Genomic DNA, 14,586 nt, shown 5'->3' on the forward strand with positions numbered 1-14,586 from the left:
ATTGCTGAAGGCACTGGGTATGAATTATGCTCAGGCTTGGATAGTCTCGCTACTTAGGCTTTACACAGAAGATAACCAGTATTTAATGCTTGTCACTAACTTTTGTTCTTCTACTATGTTAAATTTCTCACCTTATTCTATTACCTTATACCATATCACTGCTTTCCTTTTTGATCTTCAGCTGTGGACCAAATACTCACATAAAAATAAGAGCTTCCAAATGTCTTAGTAAACAGCTCTATTTATTTTTATATGAGAATGGCTTAGGGGAAATGTAAGCTTCTAAATTGGTGTCAATTTCGCTCTTGTGGGCACTTGGCGCAGTGGATTGCAACTGAGTATATTGCTAATGACAAATTTCTCTGGAAACTAGGCGGTTTTAGCTTAGGTTCAGTAGTAGAAGAATATGAACTAAGATATGTAGTCAGCTAAAACTAAACCATTTATTTATTGCTGTAGTATAATCTCATTTTCCCATAAATATTAAATGGAATATAGTTGAACTTTAATGCCTTGCATAAATACTTGAAATATAGTAATTAATACTGAGTATTGTTTAGTAGGGTTGTCCTTTTAATCTTTCTCCATGATTTAATAAGTATGGCTTTGGGATTAGAAAGAAAGTTGTCTGGCCCTGATGTACTTTTGTATCTTCTGAAAGAACCCTCCTCTACTTAACAATTACCTTGAGTATCTCTGTTTGTTTTTATACAGACATAAGTGAATTATCTCTATTCTTATTGAGGTCAATATGGCGTAGTAGTTAAAATGTTAAACAAAGAGTTACTATTGTCTCTATCTTTTAATTTACTGTATAGGGTTGTAGTGAAGATAAAATGGAAGGGTGTATGAGGCCATAAGTATCACCTTTTCTTCCTGGAGAAAATGTATGTAAATGAAATAAATAAATAAAACCATTGAACAATTGCCTCTCCCTCATGTGCATATTTCCTCCTGTCCATGAGGTGACACAAAAGTATGTCAGCCTAATTTGCTCTGTCCCAAGAGCCAACATCTATTCTGTCTCTGTAATGAGGTTGGCAAGTTGTGTTATCCTAACATCTTTATCTTTTATCTTTTATTGTTTTTATTGTAATTTCTTTGATTGTTTTGAGTCACCTAGAGTCATTGAGAGTTGAGAGTAGCATACAAGATGATGATGATGATGATGAAATGGATGACAAGTTATTTTCTGCTGGCAGGAGAAATATTGAACGGTTGTTCTTTCTGATATGGGGAGATGTTGGCTTGAGGTGAGTTTTGACAGACAGAACAGCCAACTCTGTGAGGTGGATCGTGGCTTTCTGCCCCTCCTGTTTTACTGGGAGACCCATGGTCACCCCACAAATCAGGCCATGATTTATCTCTCTCTCACTCTTTCACTGTCTCTCCCTGCCTTGGTCTTTCCTACTCATTTTTCTTTCATGCTCCCCTTCTCATGCTTGGCTTTCTCCCTTGCTTGCTCTCCTGCTTTCTCTCACTCTTGCATGTATTTGCTTACTAGGCTGTATCTTGTGCTTACTTGATTTTCTCTCCTTCAGCTCTTATCTTCACTTATCATTCTTTTGCTTTCTCATCGCCTGCTCTATTGCGCTCTCTCTCTCTCTCTCTCTGGTGTCCCCTGTCTTGCTTGCTCATCTTATAGATATATCCTTCTCTTGCTCTTTGTTGTGCTTTCTCTCCCTCCCTTGCCCACTTGCTCTGTCAAAGAGTAACTGTTGGGAGAGGCTGTGGCTAAGTGGCAGCAGGTGGGCATGCCCACTTTAGCCAGCCCTGCTCCACAATACAGGCTACCTGTCTGTTGGGGTATTTGTCCATCTATATGGATAAGGAGCCCATGCAACACCTGCCAGTCACCTGTGATTGGACGTCAAAAAGCAACTTGTAGAGGCTTGGATTTGGGCCACATCATTCCCATGGTCTCTGCTGAAAGGCTACAAATCATGCATATAGCAAGGCTTGTGTCAGGAGAAGATGCACATCATCATTAACATTGAATCAGATGCGTGAAGTTAGGTGGCCGCAGTCATGGCCAGGGAAGAAATGAAGACTGTGTCATGGGGATGTCTCCTTAAAGGATAGTTACTTAGTTACTCATTTACATGGATTTAAAAATGCCCAGTGACTCTGTGCATTGGAAGTTTGGGGGCCAAGAGCCCTAAAAGGGACCTGGGATGCAAAATCAAGACAGCTGCTCATTTTGTAAAAAATCATATTGAGTATTAGATTATTCAAGCCTATTCATAAACAAAATGCCCTATATAAGTAGTGAAAAATATCAGTGCAGGCTTATTGCCTTGATGATACCCACTTTAGCCAGCCCTGCTCCACCATACAAGCTACCCTTAGTGTTTGAGCATAAGCCAATTTAGTCTTGTTTTGGTCAGTCTTCCCCATATTAGTTTACTGTTGAGTGTCTTGTGCCGCTTAGTTCCAAAAATGACACAAAGACAGAAGAATGCTTTGAGGAATATAGGGCTCAGATATACTGATGAATACATAAGAGGATCCATTTAAACATAAAACTTTCAGAACAAAATGTGTAAGTGATGATAAACAAAAACACCAGAAGGAGGAAAATAAAGAGAGGATGATCTTAATATTTTGTATTCAAGGATTCCCCTTCCTAATTACCTTCATAACCACAATGTTCTCATGTGAATTCTGATTCAACAGTATAAACTGAAAACAGGTTTTGGAGTAGGTCAATGTCTAAACCATGGTTTTCACATTGTTAAATTAACACATGGGTCCTGCTTTAGATAGAAGTTTCAGAATATTTGAACACAGAACAAAGCCTAGTTGCCCTACTTCTGAAAAGTTTAGAGCTTTCTGGTCTAGTATTATGATTGAATTAGCATAATGTTACAGTTAAATTAGATTGATCACAGATGAGTTGTTCAGTGTCGTTGAAACAACTTTTCTTGTTTAACAAATCTGTTTGAAAGAAAATAAAAGAAAACCATTCTTACATAGCAAGTGGAGTGATATAATATCTGGAATCCTTTGTTTTAGATAATTTCCAATGATTGTTTCCAGAAAAACATATATAAACGGTTCTCAGGCATTCACCTCCATTGACTGATCTTGCTGAACCTTGAGTGTTTGGAGTGGGCTTTTCTTCACATGTTTTGCATTCTTGACTTTTGAAACTGATTAGGTTTACTATTTAGCGTGACTTGGATTAAACCCTCTCAACTGTTAACTTTCCTAAGGAAGACTGTAAGATGAAAGAATATAAATATATTCCTGGCTTTAAGAAGACCAAGTGGAAGAAATCTAGGTGGTATATGGCTGGAAGCCAAAAACATATTAAACATTTAGAAATAATAACTAGTATTTATTTTCATAGTTTGTGGAACTATTAATATTATAAAGAATACATAGTGTCACACTAATATCAGACCTTTTCTCTTTTGTCTCCTATTGCTTAGTGATGCTATATGCTTTGAGTCCATAGGTAGACCATAGGTAGGTGAGCTTAGTGGTAATTTGGATTATAGTTCTGATCTGTTGCATATCCTGTCCTAATGTGGATTGCATTCTGCTCTTGGATTACTAGAATTACTTTGCTGTTTTTCATCACTCTTGATGGCCAACCTTATTGGACAAACCCCTCCCCCATGTCTCACATAGTGACGGGGAATCTTTATTCATGTGATTGAAAATGTCACCTAGAAAGGCCAAGTTTCCAGAACCACAATTTGAGAAAGGTGCTTCTAATTATTATTAGATATGTTACTTCACAAAATTTATGTAAAGTATTGATATCTAAATCTGTATATACTACCACTATTGCCATGCTGTCAGCTAGAGCTTAGCTATGCATAAACCTTCAAATTGTCCCCAAGGGAAAAAAAATTAGGACCAAGATAAGATACAGAATAAGGATTCTCAATCTTTGTTAACTAATAGGCACATTTGACATTTTGAAAAGATGTGGACACTTTTGCAAATTGTGTGCGATTGTAATGATATGTGGGAATGACTTTGGGAGACAGGAGGAAGAGCTGCAGCCTGGACAATGGTCTGATAAAATTTGAGTCCGAAGGAGAAGGGGTAGCAAAAGGGTCTCAGAAGGGGCCCTGCCTAGTTTCTGAGAGAGTAAAAGTAAAGGAGGGGAGGGGTACTTTCAAGCTTGCAAGATTCTGTTAATGTAACCTTACAATAAAGTTAGAGCTAGTACTCCTTGTTATGCTTCTTGTCTGGAGTACTTCGCTAGGTTAACAGTGGTTGAGGACGCTACCAGTTATACAATACTTATTTCCCTATATATGTGACTGTCTGTTACTCTGGTTTATCTTTGTCTACTGTTTAGGTAGATAAATATACTTCTGTACAAACCATTAGACTATAATAATTCATCTTTTTTATTTTCTAAGAAGGCTTATGGGACTCAGAAATATGATTAGAAATAAAGATGAAGTTGAAGGCCGACATTTTTATTTTCAGCATGTCAGCTTCCCATTTCTTACAGTTAAAAGAATGTTTTAAAAATATAGGAAAGGCAGGTGGAAGAGGGAGCTGATGGACACCAGGGAAGGTACCCACAGAAGTATTGGTGCCCTTAGCAGTTATGTTGGGGACCAAGGATAAAGGATAATGGATTAAGAATGATTAAAATTATTTAACTTATTTAAAACATACAATTTATTTATGAGTTCATCTTTTTCTTCAAGGATGATGAAGTCCTCTTTACATGCAGAAGAGGATGATTTTGTGCCTGAGCTTCAAAGAAGTATTCATCCCCGTGAAAGACCAGATTGGGAAGAGACCCTCAATGCAATGGTAAAGCATTATTGTTACTATTAACAATATTATTTTATACATTCTGCTTCTAGTTACTTAAATAAGTAGATCTGTGGAGTTTTAAAAATGCACTGATTACTTGATAAACTTGAAAATAATAAAAATCATTCCATCTTTGAATGTATTCCGTATGTAAGGGAAGATGAAGATGTGCCTGCTGAGTGTGTTCCATTAAATCATATCATAGATAGCATAGCTTGTGATTATTTATGGTCCATAATTTATAGTGGTTCTCAGTCTTCATTAATTTCTCCTTCATCGAGGATCCACAATATGTGATCCCTCTCCTTGAGGAAATTAATCTTATAAACATAAATATTATTAGCATTATAATAATCTGGTCTGGAAAATGCTAACAACATGAATATACAGGTAGTCCTCATTTAGTGACCACAATTGGGAGCAGCAACTCCATTGCCAAGCAAAGGGGTCACTAAGTGGGAAATCACTACAACTGTGCTTTCTGGCTCGAAACTGATAAGACTAATCAGTTTCACATCTTCGGCTTTTGTTTGCCTCCTAACCACTCCCCTGCCCTTTGGAATACTCACCCTGGCTCTGGGATAATTAACAAGAAGGAAATTATTACTTGTATTTACATTCATTGGAGAAGAAGGGATTACAAGAGAGTAAACAGTCACACAATGGGGAATACACATCGAAAGCAATGTGCTGGCACTGGCAGCTGCAAGCACACTACACAAACACCTTGGTGTATCCCCCATTGTGTGCCTGCTTACTCTCTTGTAATCCCCTCCTCTCCAATCTCTTTGCTCTGCAATGGGGGGAAAAAGAATAACAACAGGTCAGGCACAGGACAATGTATACTGACTGTAATGGCAATCTTGTGACTGAGGGACAGCACCATTGTAATTTTGAACGACCACTGAATGAGGCAGTCAGTAAGTGAGGACTACCTGTAGTATGTTCCCCCTCCACGCGTTTCAAGGATTCTTTTAAAAACTCACCAATTAAAAATATATATTTTTTAAAGTTAGTCCTGGAACATTTTCTCCGTCATATATAAAATTTACAAGTAGCCCAAGGAATGGAAAAATGAGGTCCCTCCCCAGTTCTTTCATTTTCTCTTTTTTTTTTTCTCCTCTGGGTTGAAGAAGGAATAGGAGAACATTGGTTCTGCTTGCTTCCCACAATAATTATTGCTTCAGCTTTCTCCTTGGACTTGGTGGTAAAGACTTAAACTGCTTCCTGCTTTTATCCCGCCATCAGTATATTCAAATATGGATGAACATTGGCTCAATAATTCTGGCTTTTTCTGAGAAATGTAGTTTCTGTCTGATGTGTTGCACCCTGAAGGGGATGTGCATATTGGCATAAGAACGATTCTTATCTTTTTGTATTAAATTGAGAAATGATAATTAGAATATTTATTTATTTTTTAGATTTACTGCCCACCTTTGCTCCAGGAACTCAAGGAAGCATACATACCTCTCTGTTCACCAGTTTCCCACCACATTGTGATTTAGATTAGGTTGAAAGAGAGTGATTGACCCCAAATCACCTAGTAACTATTCGTGGCTGAGGGTGAATTTGAACCTGGGTCTCCCTAGTGTGTGTGTGTGTGTACATACCACACACGCATATATTATGTCTGCATGTGAGCATCCATAATATTGTGAAGGGGTGCATGCCATGTAAAAAATTGCTCACCTATGCTATACTGCCTCTGAATGTAGAAGTGTTTTCAGTGGGTAGATCTTATTATTTATTTCAAATCTGTAAAAGATAAGTTTTGTGTCTTTGTGTGGGGAAGGAAGACTTTTTAAAATGATTAAATTATTATCACCCTCTGGGGGAGATGGGCAGCATACAAATTTAATAAATAAATAAATAAAGCTATAATTATATTGTGGATTAATTGGAGTAATATGAATATTAGTTGGGAGGCATATATACTTATTTAGCTCCTATTAATGCAGAATAACACTGCCAACTGTGATGCAATGTGAGGGTGGCCTTGGAAGACAGGGGGAAGAGATGCCACCTAGGGAACAATCAAATAAAAGAGAAAGGAGTCCACAACAGGGTAACGGTCAAAGAAAGAAACTTAGGAAGGACTGGCCCTAACTACTCAGGGAGGTATTCTCTTGCCAGAGCCTGTTAATGTAGCCGTACAATAAAGTAGAATTAGTTCATCTAGTCTTGTTTCCTGTCTGGTTTACCTGGGAGGGCTGACATCAACCGTTATTGTAGTGATTGCTTAAGGAGCACCTCTCTGGCTAACCTTGTCTAGGCTTGGGTTTTGTACTTGGACAAGAAACACCAAAGCATTACCGGGTTGTCGAGATGATTGGGAAAAAGGCACTGCAAACCACTTCCTGTTGTTGCCAAGAAAACTGCATGATTGTGTCCATACAGTTGCAAAGAGTCAAGCTTGACTTCAGGACATTTTTACTTTTAAGAAACATCTGCATTTCTTTTCTTACAATGCTGTCGCCTTTTCTGTGCTTTTGTTACTCAGTGATCATTAGGGGAACCCCAGGAGGACTTTGCAGTTTTTCATAGTGAGTCAATTCTTAATTGGTTTAATAGCCAAACATTTTCTGTTCAGATCTTTTCATAGTATTATGAGGCTGTTGTGCTTTTTTGGGGGTTGATAATTAAATGGCTATTAAGTACATTTTTGGTCCTCTTATTTGAATATGGACACTTTTGTAATTGAACTACTATGTCTTCATTGCAATTTTGTTCTTCTGATCTACTATCTGTTGTGTGTTATTTTTGTTTGTGCTGCACTGGGAACTTTTTTTGCAGAAGTGGTGTCAGAGTAACAATGTTTTCTTCTTCAGGAAGTCTGTATTGAATACAAATTTTGCACTACTTCAAAGAAGCATTACGTTGTCATTAATAGAAAGTACCAAAAGTTATTTGCTTGAAGTTGCTTTTTTATGATGTACATTAAATGCATAATTAAATTTTTGGAAATACTTTGTTTTCCTGAAATACCACCTTCGGTGTTTGATTTATCAGATCTGTTAGTATTAATTTAGTGAATATTACTCTCAAGTCTTTGTTTCTTCTAGCTTGAAATCTGCAAGTTGCTGAATACCATAAATATGGAATATATGACAGTTATTCAGTGAAGGAGTAGTAATCCCTACATTTTAAGCCAGATGTTTCCAACCTAGTGCCTCTAGATGGCTGAGTATGAAGGCAGTTGAGTCCAACACATCTGATAGGCACTAATTCCTCTTTATATTAACCAATGCTCGTTAATCCTGAGTATTAAGTTGCCATTTGTATGTAAAAAAGAATGGGATACTTATTCAAGTAGCAATTTTTTTCAGAAAGTTAAGATAGGTGTTCCTGGTAAAACTGCCAAAATCAAGCATATTTAAATTAACATTCTGAACTAAATAAATGCGGGATGGGTCATTGTGAAAGGTGTCAAATTGAGGAAGTCCTTTCTGCTGCAGCAAAATTATAGGTTATCTATTAGCTTGCCATTCTGCTCTGTTATATTTTGTAAAAGGCAGCCTGATGTGAAAATTGGTTCAGTGGTTACCTGTAAACAAATCATGGTTGGATGATTGGTAATGGGAAGGAGCCAACAGATGTTTTCTCACTAATTAAGCTGTTCTGCAGTTGTAACCATCAAATGACTTTCAGACTGTCACCATCTCTCAGACTAAAATATTTCACAAGATTGCAGAGTAGGGAGAATTGGGTACTTTGCAGGTAAGGAGAGGAAGGTGTAACGTAATGGGTAGAAGAGGTTTCCACCAGCACAGAAGATGTTATGCTTACTATACTGGGTCAGATTATAGGTCAGTGGAGTTGGACTGTTCATTGTAAACACCTTGAAACAGATGATCAAAGACAAGGAACATTGGTTACCTTTTATTTTTTCTGCGTTCATTGTTTTTGTTTTATATTTAGGTAATTGTGCTGAGGAACAGTTCTGTTCTACTAATATCAGTGCAGAATGTGGAAGTCCTCATCCATTTCAGCTTTGATTTCCAAACAGAATCTTTGTTGATGAAACATATCATGCTTTTTTCATTTATTTTAGTTCAACTTTTACTTTTTTCACTCCATACAGCCACCTGCCAACTGAGAATTACAATCTAGCTGGGTTCATACATGCTAAGTGAGGCTAGAAAGGTTGGATAGGTTGCAGTTCGGTGTATTGGGAGAATTCAACCATTGTCTCAGTCAATATGTCAGCCCATAACATTAAACATTTATTTATTTGTTCATAAGACTTCATCATGTGATTCTGGGTGGCAAATAACAATCTGACATAATAGCAAAAATAAGAACAGAGTAAAAAAAATAACAATAGCCAATATAATGCCATACCACTGAGGTCTGATTCAGAACACCTCCAGACATAGAAATTATCATACAAACCAAGCTTGCTGAATATTTGGATCCATGGCTTGGGGAAACACCCAGATGTTTAAAAAGGTTTGTGAAAAGCTAACAGGGTTGGAGTTATCTAGATTTTAGGGGAACTTGCTCCATAAGGCAGGCACTGTGAGAGAGAAGGCACATCTCCTGGGTCCTGCTTCACAGAGAGGACCTAGAGCATTCCCACTTGGTCAGATTTGGTGGGACGAGCAGAAACAATTGGAAACAGGCAGTCCTGCAAATAATCTGGACCCGTGCCTGTAATGCGTGGGCACAGCATGTCATGAATACAGCATTGTGTTTTGTTAATTTAGATTTAGCATGCTATGTATATGAAGCCTCAATATATACAATGGAGTTCTGATCCAAAACTCCTATCATAGTCTTGTTAGTCTTCTAGATACTAAGATACCCTAGTTTTCTGCTGCAGTGGGAGAACATACTTTACCTCTAGAAACTCACCCAGTTGATAAATATCAACAAGGAGGAGTGTTAGAAACTGGATATCCTTTTCAAATGGAGATATGATGCCTTTTAAATCAAATGTTAGTGCTGGAAATCTTCCTAGAGTCTTTTTTTTTTTTTTTAATTTAATGAACTCAGGAGTTGTGTGTATGATAATTAAGACCTGGCTCCTGCAGCTGTCAAATTTCCCATCACTAGGCTTCCTAAAAATAAAATAATGTTTGCAGTAGGCTTTTATTTTCCTCTCAGATGAGTCTTGTCACTGACATTCTGACAGCGCATGCAAAACTGGCATTTCATTAAAAAAAAAAAAGTTCTATAACTTCTAAATGCAGTGGTGTTTCTTATTGCTATGCAGCTAAATTAATGAAAGATCTGAATATGATACTGGTGTAAAAGCCTGCTCTGTGTGGAATAGACTGGCATTTTTGAAACAGTTTTTCTGAAGCTTGTTTCTAGGCATTATAAGGCAGGTAGGTCCAGAAGCCTTTTAGAGTTCCTCCAAAATTTGCTGCCAACTTGCAGAACATTTGATGTGAAGAAGATGACAATATTAAGTATTTGGAGAATAATTAAATTAGCTGTATTTAAGCTTTGCTAATTACATTTCAGAAACATTTGTTTTTTTCTGTATTGTGGCTTCTGAGAAGCTATTCAAAATCCGATTATGGTCTGGCATAGATGGATGTCTGGATGGATGGATAGCTTGCTTGCTTGCGGATATGAATCTAAGTACATTTCTGTTTGTTTGAGAGTGGACTCTGGCAAGGTGGGAATTAAAAAGCTTCAGACTGGGCAAGATGGTTATGTAAACAGGGTGTAGGGTGTCTCTGTATTCAGGGCTGGGAAAAGAGTAGCAAAAAGTCAATTAATATGACAGGTTGAGAGAAAGGGACCTAGATTGAAACCCTGGAGGTTGAAATGTTCACACAGACACACACAGATCATATGTATGGCTTGATTCATTCTGCAGTAGCTGATTTTATGAGTACTTTGCAGTAACACATTTATCTAACTTTGCTGAAGTCTTGAACGTTCTGTTAGAATTACTGAATGTGGGGGCTGAGTAGCTGGAGATTTGTGAATCAAGCCGTGCCTGCATGAAGTCTGGCACGATGAGATAAGTAGGATTGATTCCAACAACACAGGTCGAGTTGTTAAACCACCTGGACTTTGCTTATAGCTTGAATTAATTTTAAATAATGTTTTTAAAGAGCAAATTTATCTGACATCCTGGGGATGGTAACAGTCTAGTTGCAGAGATGGCTTGCTTTCCTGGTTCTTTTATTTCAACCTCCAAGGACAAAAGGAGGCACAGCAGTAAAAAATCAGAATTAACAGAAGGATAAGAGCCAATGATTAATAACATGCAGTATTCTTCAATAGTTATTACGGTGTCCTCAGGGAATTGTATTCATTATTTCAGATTTTCAGTCTCTTAGATCAACACTTGATGCTTCTTTGTTGAAATTACTATAACTTGATTTTATGAATTACTCTAAGCTTTCTATAGATGCATCACCATTGCTCTCTGATTGCTTTATTACTACCCAGTTTATAGTCAGTGTGCAGCATTTTCTCCCCCAGCTTTTTGAGTTGACTTGCTGGTCAAATACAAAATATTGCCAATAACTAAGAGAAAATTGATGAAGTTCATGTCCCAATTAACTGGTTAGTCTTCATTAGGTCAGAATAATTTCTGTTATGGCTACTAACATGAGAGTATGTTCAGAAATAGGTTCTAAATGAAGAAATTAAGACAGAATTAGTTACTAAACTTCTGGCAAATCTGATGAAGCTAAGAATATATTCTTGACCTGTTTATTAAAACCAGAATTTCTCTATTGAGACAAAATCTTTTCCCCACAGTAATTATAAAGAACATAGCTTCTGCCTATTTTTTCTTTCAATTCTCCCAGTGATATTTGATGGGAATTGGGGAAAGATGACTTTTACAAAATGCTTGCTATCTTTGTAATGAGTTCATTCTGTTCAAACTGGCACTTATTAAAAAAATGCAGCTAAAAGGATTCATCTGCCATAGGTACAGATGAATATTTTGTGCAATACAGTAACTGGGTGGAGAGATAAAGCATTTAATAGCTGCAGTTTTGGATTATGCAAATTACGCCTTGAAGCTGTAAGGACCTGAATGGGCAGAAACTGGCTGGGACTCAACCCTAACAAGACAGAGTGGCTTTGGGTTTTTTACCTGCCTCCAGTGAGTTGTCATTATTGATTCTGGATGGGATAGCGGTCCCCCAAGCAGAGGTGGTGTGCAATTCAGGGATCTTCTTGGTCTTGTGAGTCCTTCTGAAGGCGCATGTGGCAGCTATAGTCAGGGGGGCCTTTGCAAAAAATTAATATTGTGTGCCAGTTGTGCCCATTCCTGGCCCGAGAGGCTTTGCTCACAGTCACTCCTTTCACAATCATTCCTTAGTCACTTCCTGACTGGATTACTGCAACACACTCTACATGGGGCTACTCTTGAAGACCACATGGAAGCTACAACTGGTCCAGAATGCAGTGGTGCTGTTGCACAAGCTGTACTGGATCCCAGTTTCTTTCTGGGTGCAATTCAAGATGCTGGTTATCACCTTTAAAGCCCTAAATGGTAAGGGGCAGGTTACGTGTGATTCTGCCTCTCCTGCCCATCCCACCAGGTCAGATAGTGTGGGCGTTCTCCAGGTCCCTTCCTTTAAACATTGTCATCTGTTAGGACCTCAGAAGTGGTCCCTTTTCTGTAGCTGCCCCAGCCATTCAGACAGCTTCCCCCCGATAGCTGGAGCGCCCCATACCTCTTAACCTTTTGGAAGCTTGGGAAGACCTGGGCCTTCACCCAAGCATTGGGCTAGGATAAGAATGAGCCAGTGTATGTAGAGTGACGGATGTTATGGCCCCATGGTGGAAAGTGTGATGCTAGTTTGTACGGGTGATATGATTGTTTTATTGTTTTGTTGTAAGCTGTCTAGGATTATTGCATATAAGGTAGGTAGGTAGGTAGATATAATTTTTATCCTAGAAGGAAGACAGCAATAAGGAACTTGAAAAGGGTCCTCACATTTTGATTTAGAAACTGTTCAAAATACAGTCACCAGAGTACAGCAACTATCAGTTTAAAAGTATATATATATATATAAAAAGATATAATCACACAAGCCCCTTTTTAGGAACAATACACTGCACAAATTTCATTCTGTTCTTTAAATAAGTATTAAAGGAGTAATAAACATGCAAATATTTTACACAAGGGTGATTATTTTAGCAATAGTCTAAGTCATACGGTCTACATTTAGACATATTGTAATAGAAAACATTGATTTCCCCTTTTGAGAATGAGCAGAGTTTCTCTCCAGGCTCATATGATTCCTCCTCCAGTGGGGCACTGACACACTACTTCTGCCTTTTGATTTAATTGTAGTTTAGGCTGTTGTTTGAAATGTAAATTATAATTAATTTTAACTATGGTTTATTGAAGTTATTAATACAATAATTATATGGGGTGAACTTTATTCAATCATTAAAATGGATGAATTATGCCTAATTGAAAATGAACGCAGTAGCTTCTAAGTTTCCCCTTTTAGCTAATTGACCATCAATTGCTGTTTTTCTTGGCTGTGAATTCAACTTCTTTGAAGAATGAAGATTCTCCAATAGTAATAAAATGAGCCCATAATGAATGACCTTTAAATGTCTTGTCTTAACACTGCCCATAAACCTACAATCTGCACACATTTATTCTGGATCATTGTCAGTAGTACTGAACTGCCATTATAGAATTACTTTGCCTGTGACATTTTAGTAATGGATTAGGAATTAACTGCCCTGAATATGTGTACAGTTTTCATTGAGAACAAATGGCTTTATTCAGTTGCATGTATCTGGATGACTAATACTTAAAGATGATAGTATGTCCATGCATTATCTGTGCCAAACTAGCTTCTCATAAATGATGTCTGATGGTTTGGTTAAAACTGTCTGAAATCTGGGAAAAACTTTTTACCCCTCTTAACCCTCCCACAGCCCTCCATTAGCAGTCTAATGGAACATAGTAGTTAGAGACCTCTTGAAATTGTAATAATACTGGATATACAGAAGTAGTATCCCCAATATGAAACATTTAGCTTTTGTTCCTATAATTAATTTGAAAATATTTATAAACACTATTATGGACATAAAAGTAAATAAGAATACATATTTTTGCTACTTTCTAACAGGGCCATTGCACTGTGTTAAAAAACAGTTTTGAAAACTGCTTAACATAATTCACTTATAAAAACAACATGGCCTCTAGGTGTGTTTTAATTGTCTTCTAAATTTCATATAGCATGTAAATGTATGGTTGCTATATTAGAAGAATATAAAGATGAGAGTAACCTGCAGGGAAGGATTTCCCATGGCAGCCACAGGTCCTGTTGTACAACTCAGATGGCTCCAGTTGTAATTACTAAGGTGAAGATCTTTGACAGCTGCAGTGCAATTTATTGGAGAGACTTATTGCAGAGACTTACTGAGTTGGAGGACCACACCACTTCACCCCATTGAGAAATCAGGGAGATGAGGGACCCAGGAACAACTGAAGAGAGGCTGGAAATGAAAGGATGAGGAAGAAGATCACTCTTGGTTTTATCAGACCAGAGAATCCTGTTCCTCGCAGTCTGAGAGTCCTTCAGGTGCTTTTTTGCAAACTCCAAGTGGGCTTTCATGTGTTTTGCACTGAGGAGAGGCTTCCGTCTAGCCACTCTGCCATAAAGCCCAGATCGGTGGAGGGCTGCAGTGATGGTTGCCTTCTGGAACTTTGTCCCATCTCCACACAGGATCTCTGGAGCTCAGTCAGAGTGACCATCGTGTTCTTGGTCACCTCTCTTACTATGGCTCTTCTCCCCTGATTGCTCAGTTTGGCCGGGCAACCAGCTCTTGGAAGAGTCCTAGTTGTGC

The 14,586-nt window shown here is 37.8% G+C and overlaps 1 protein-coding gene across 1 annotated transcript in view; it reads left to right on the forward strand.

The window, feature by feature from the left end:
- ARHGAP32 (Rho GTPase activating protein 32) overlaps window positions 1–14,586 on the forward strand; it is a 152,922-nt gene that overhangs the window by 48,572 nt on the left and 89,764 nt on the right. Inside the window, exon 2 of the mRNA XM_007425400.4 lies at window positions 4,680–4,788. Coding sequence (XP_007425462.1) covers window positions 4,681–4,788 — 108 coding nt within the window. The 5' untranslated portion in view covers window position 4,680. The remainder of the gene's footprint in view (window positions 1–4,679; window positions 4,789–14,586) is intronic.

This window comes from Python bivittatus, unplaced genomic scaffold, assembly GCF_059951505.1.
Source record: "Python bivittatus isolate LINGU-HERP-01145 unplaced genomic scaffold, Pbiv_v1 ctg000320_np1212, whole genome shotgun sequence".
NCBI lineage: Eukaryota > Metazoa > Chordata > Lepidosauria > Squamata > Pythonidae > Python > Python bivittatus.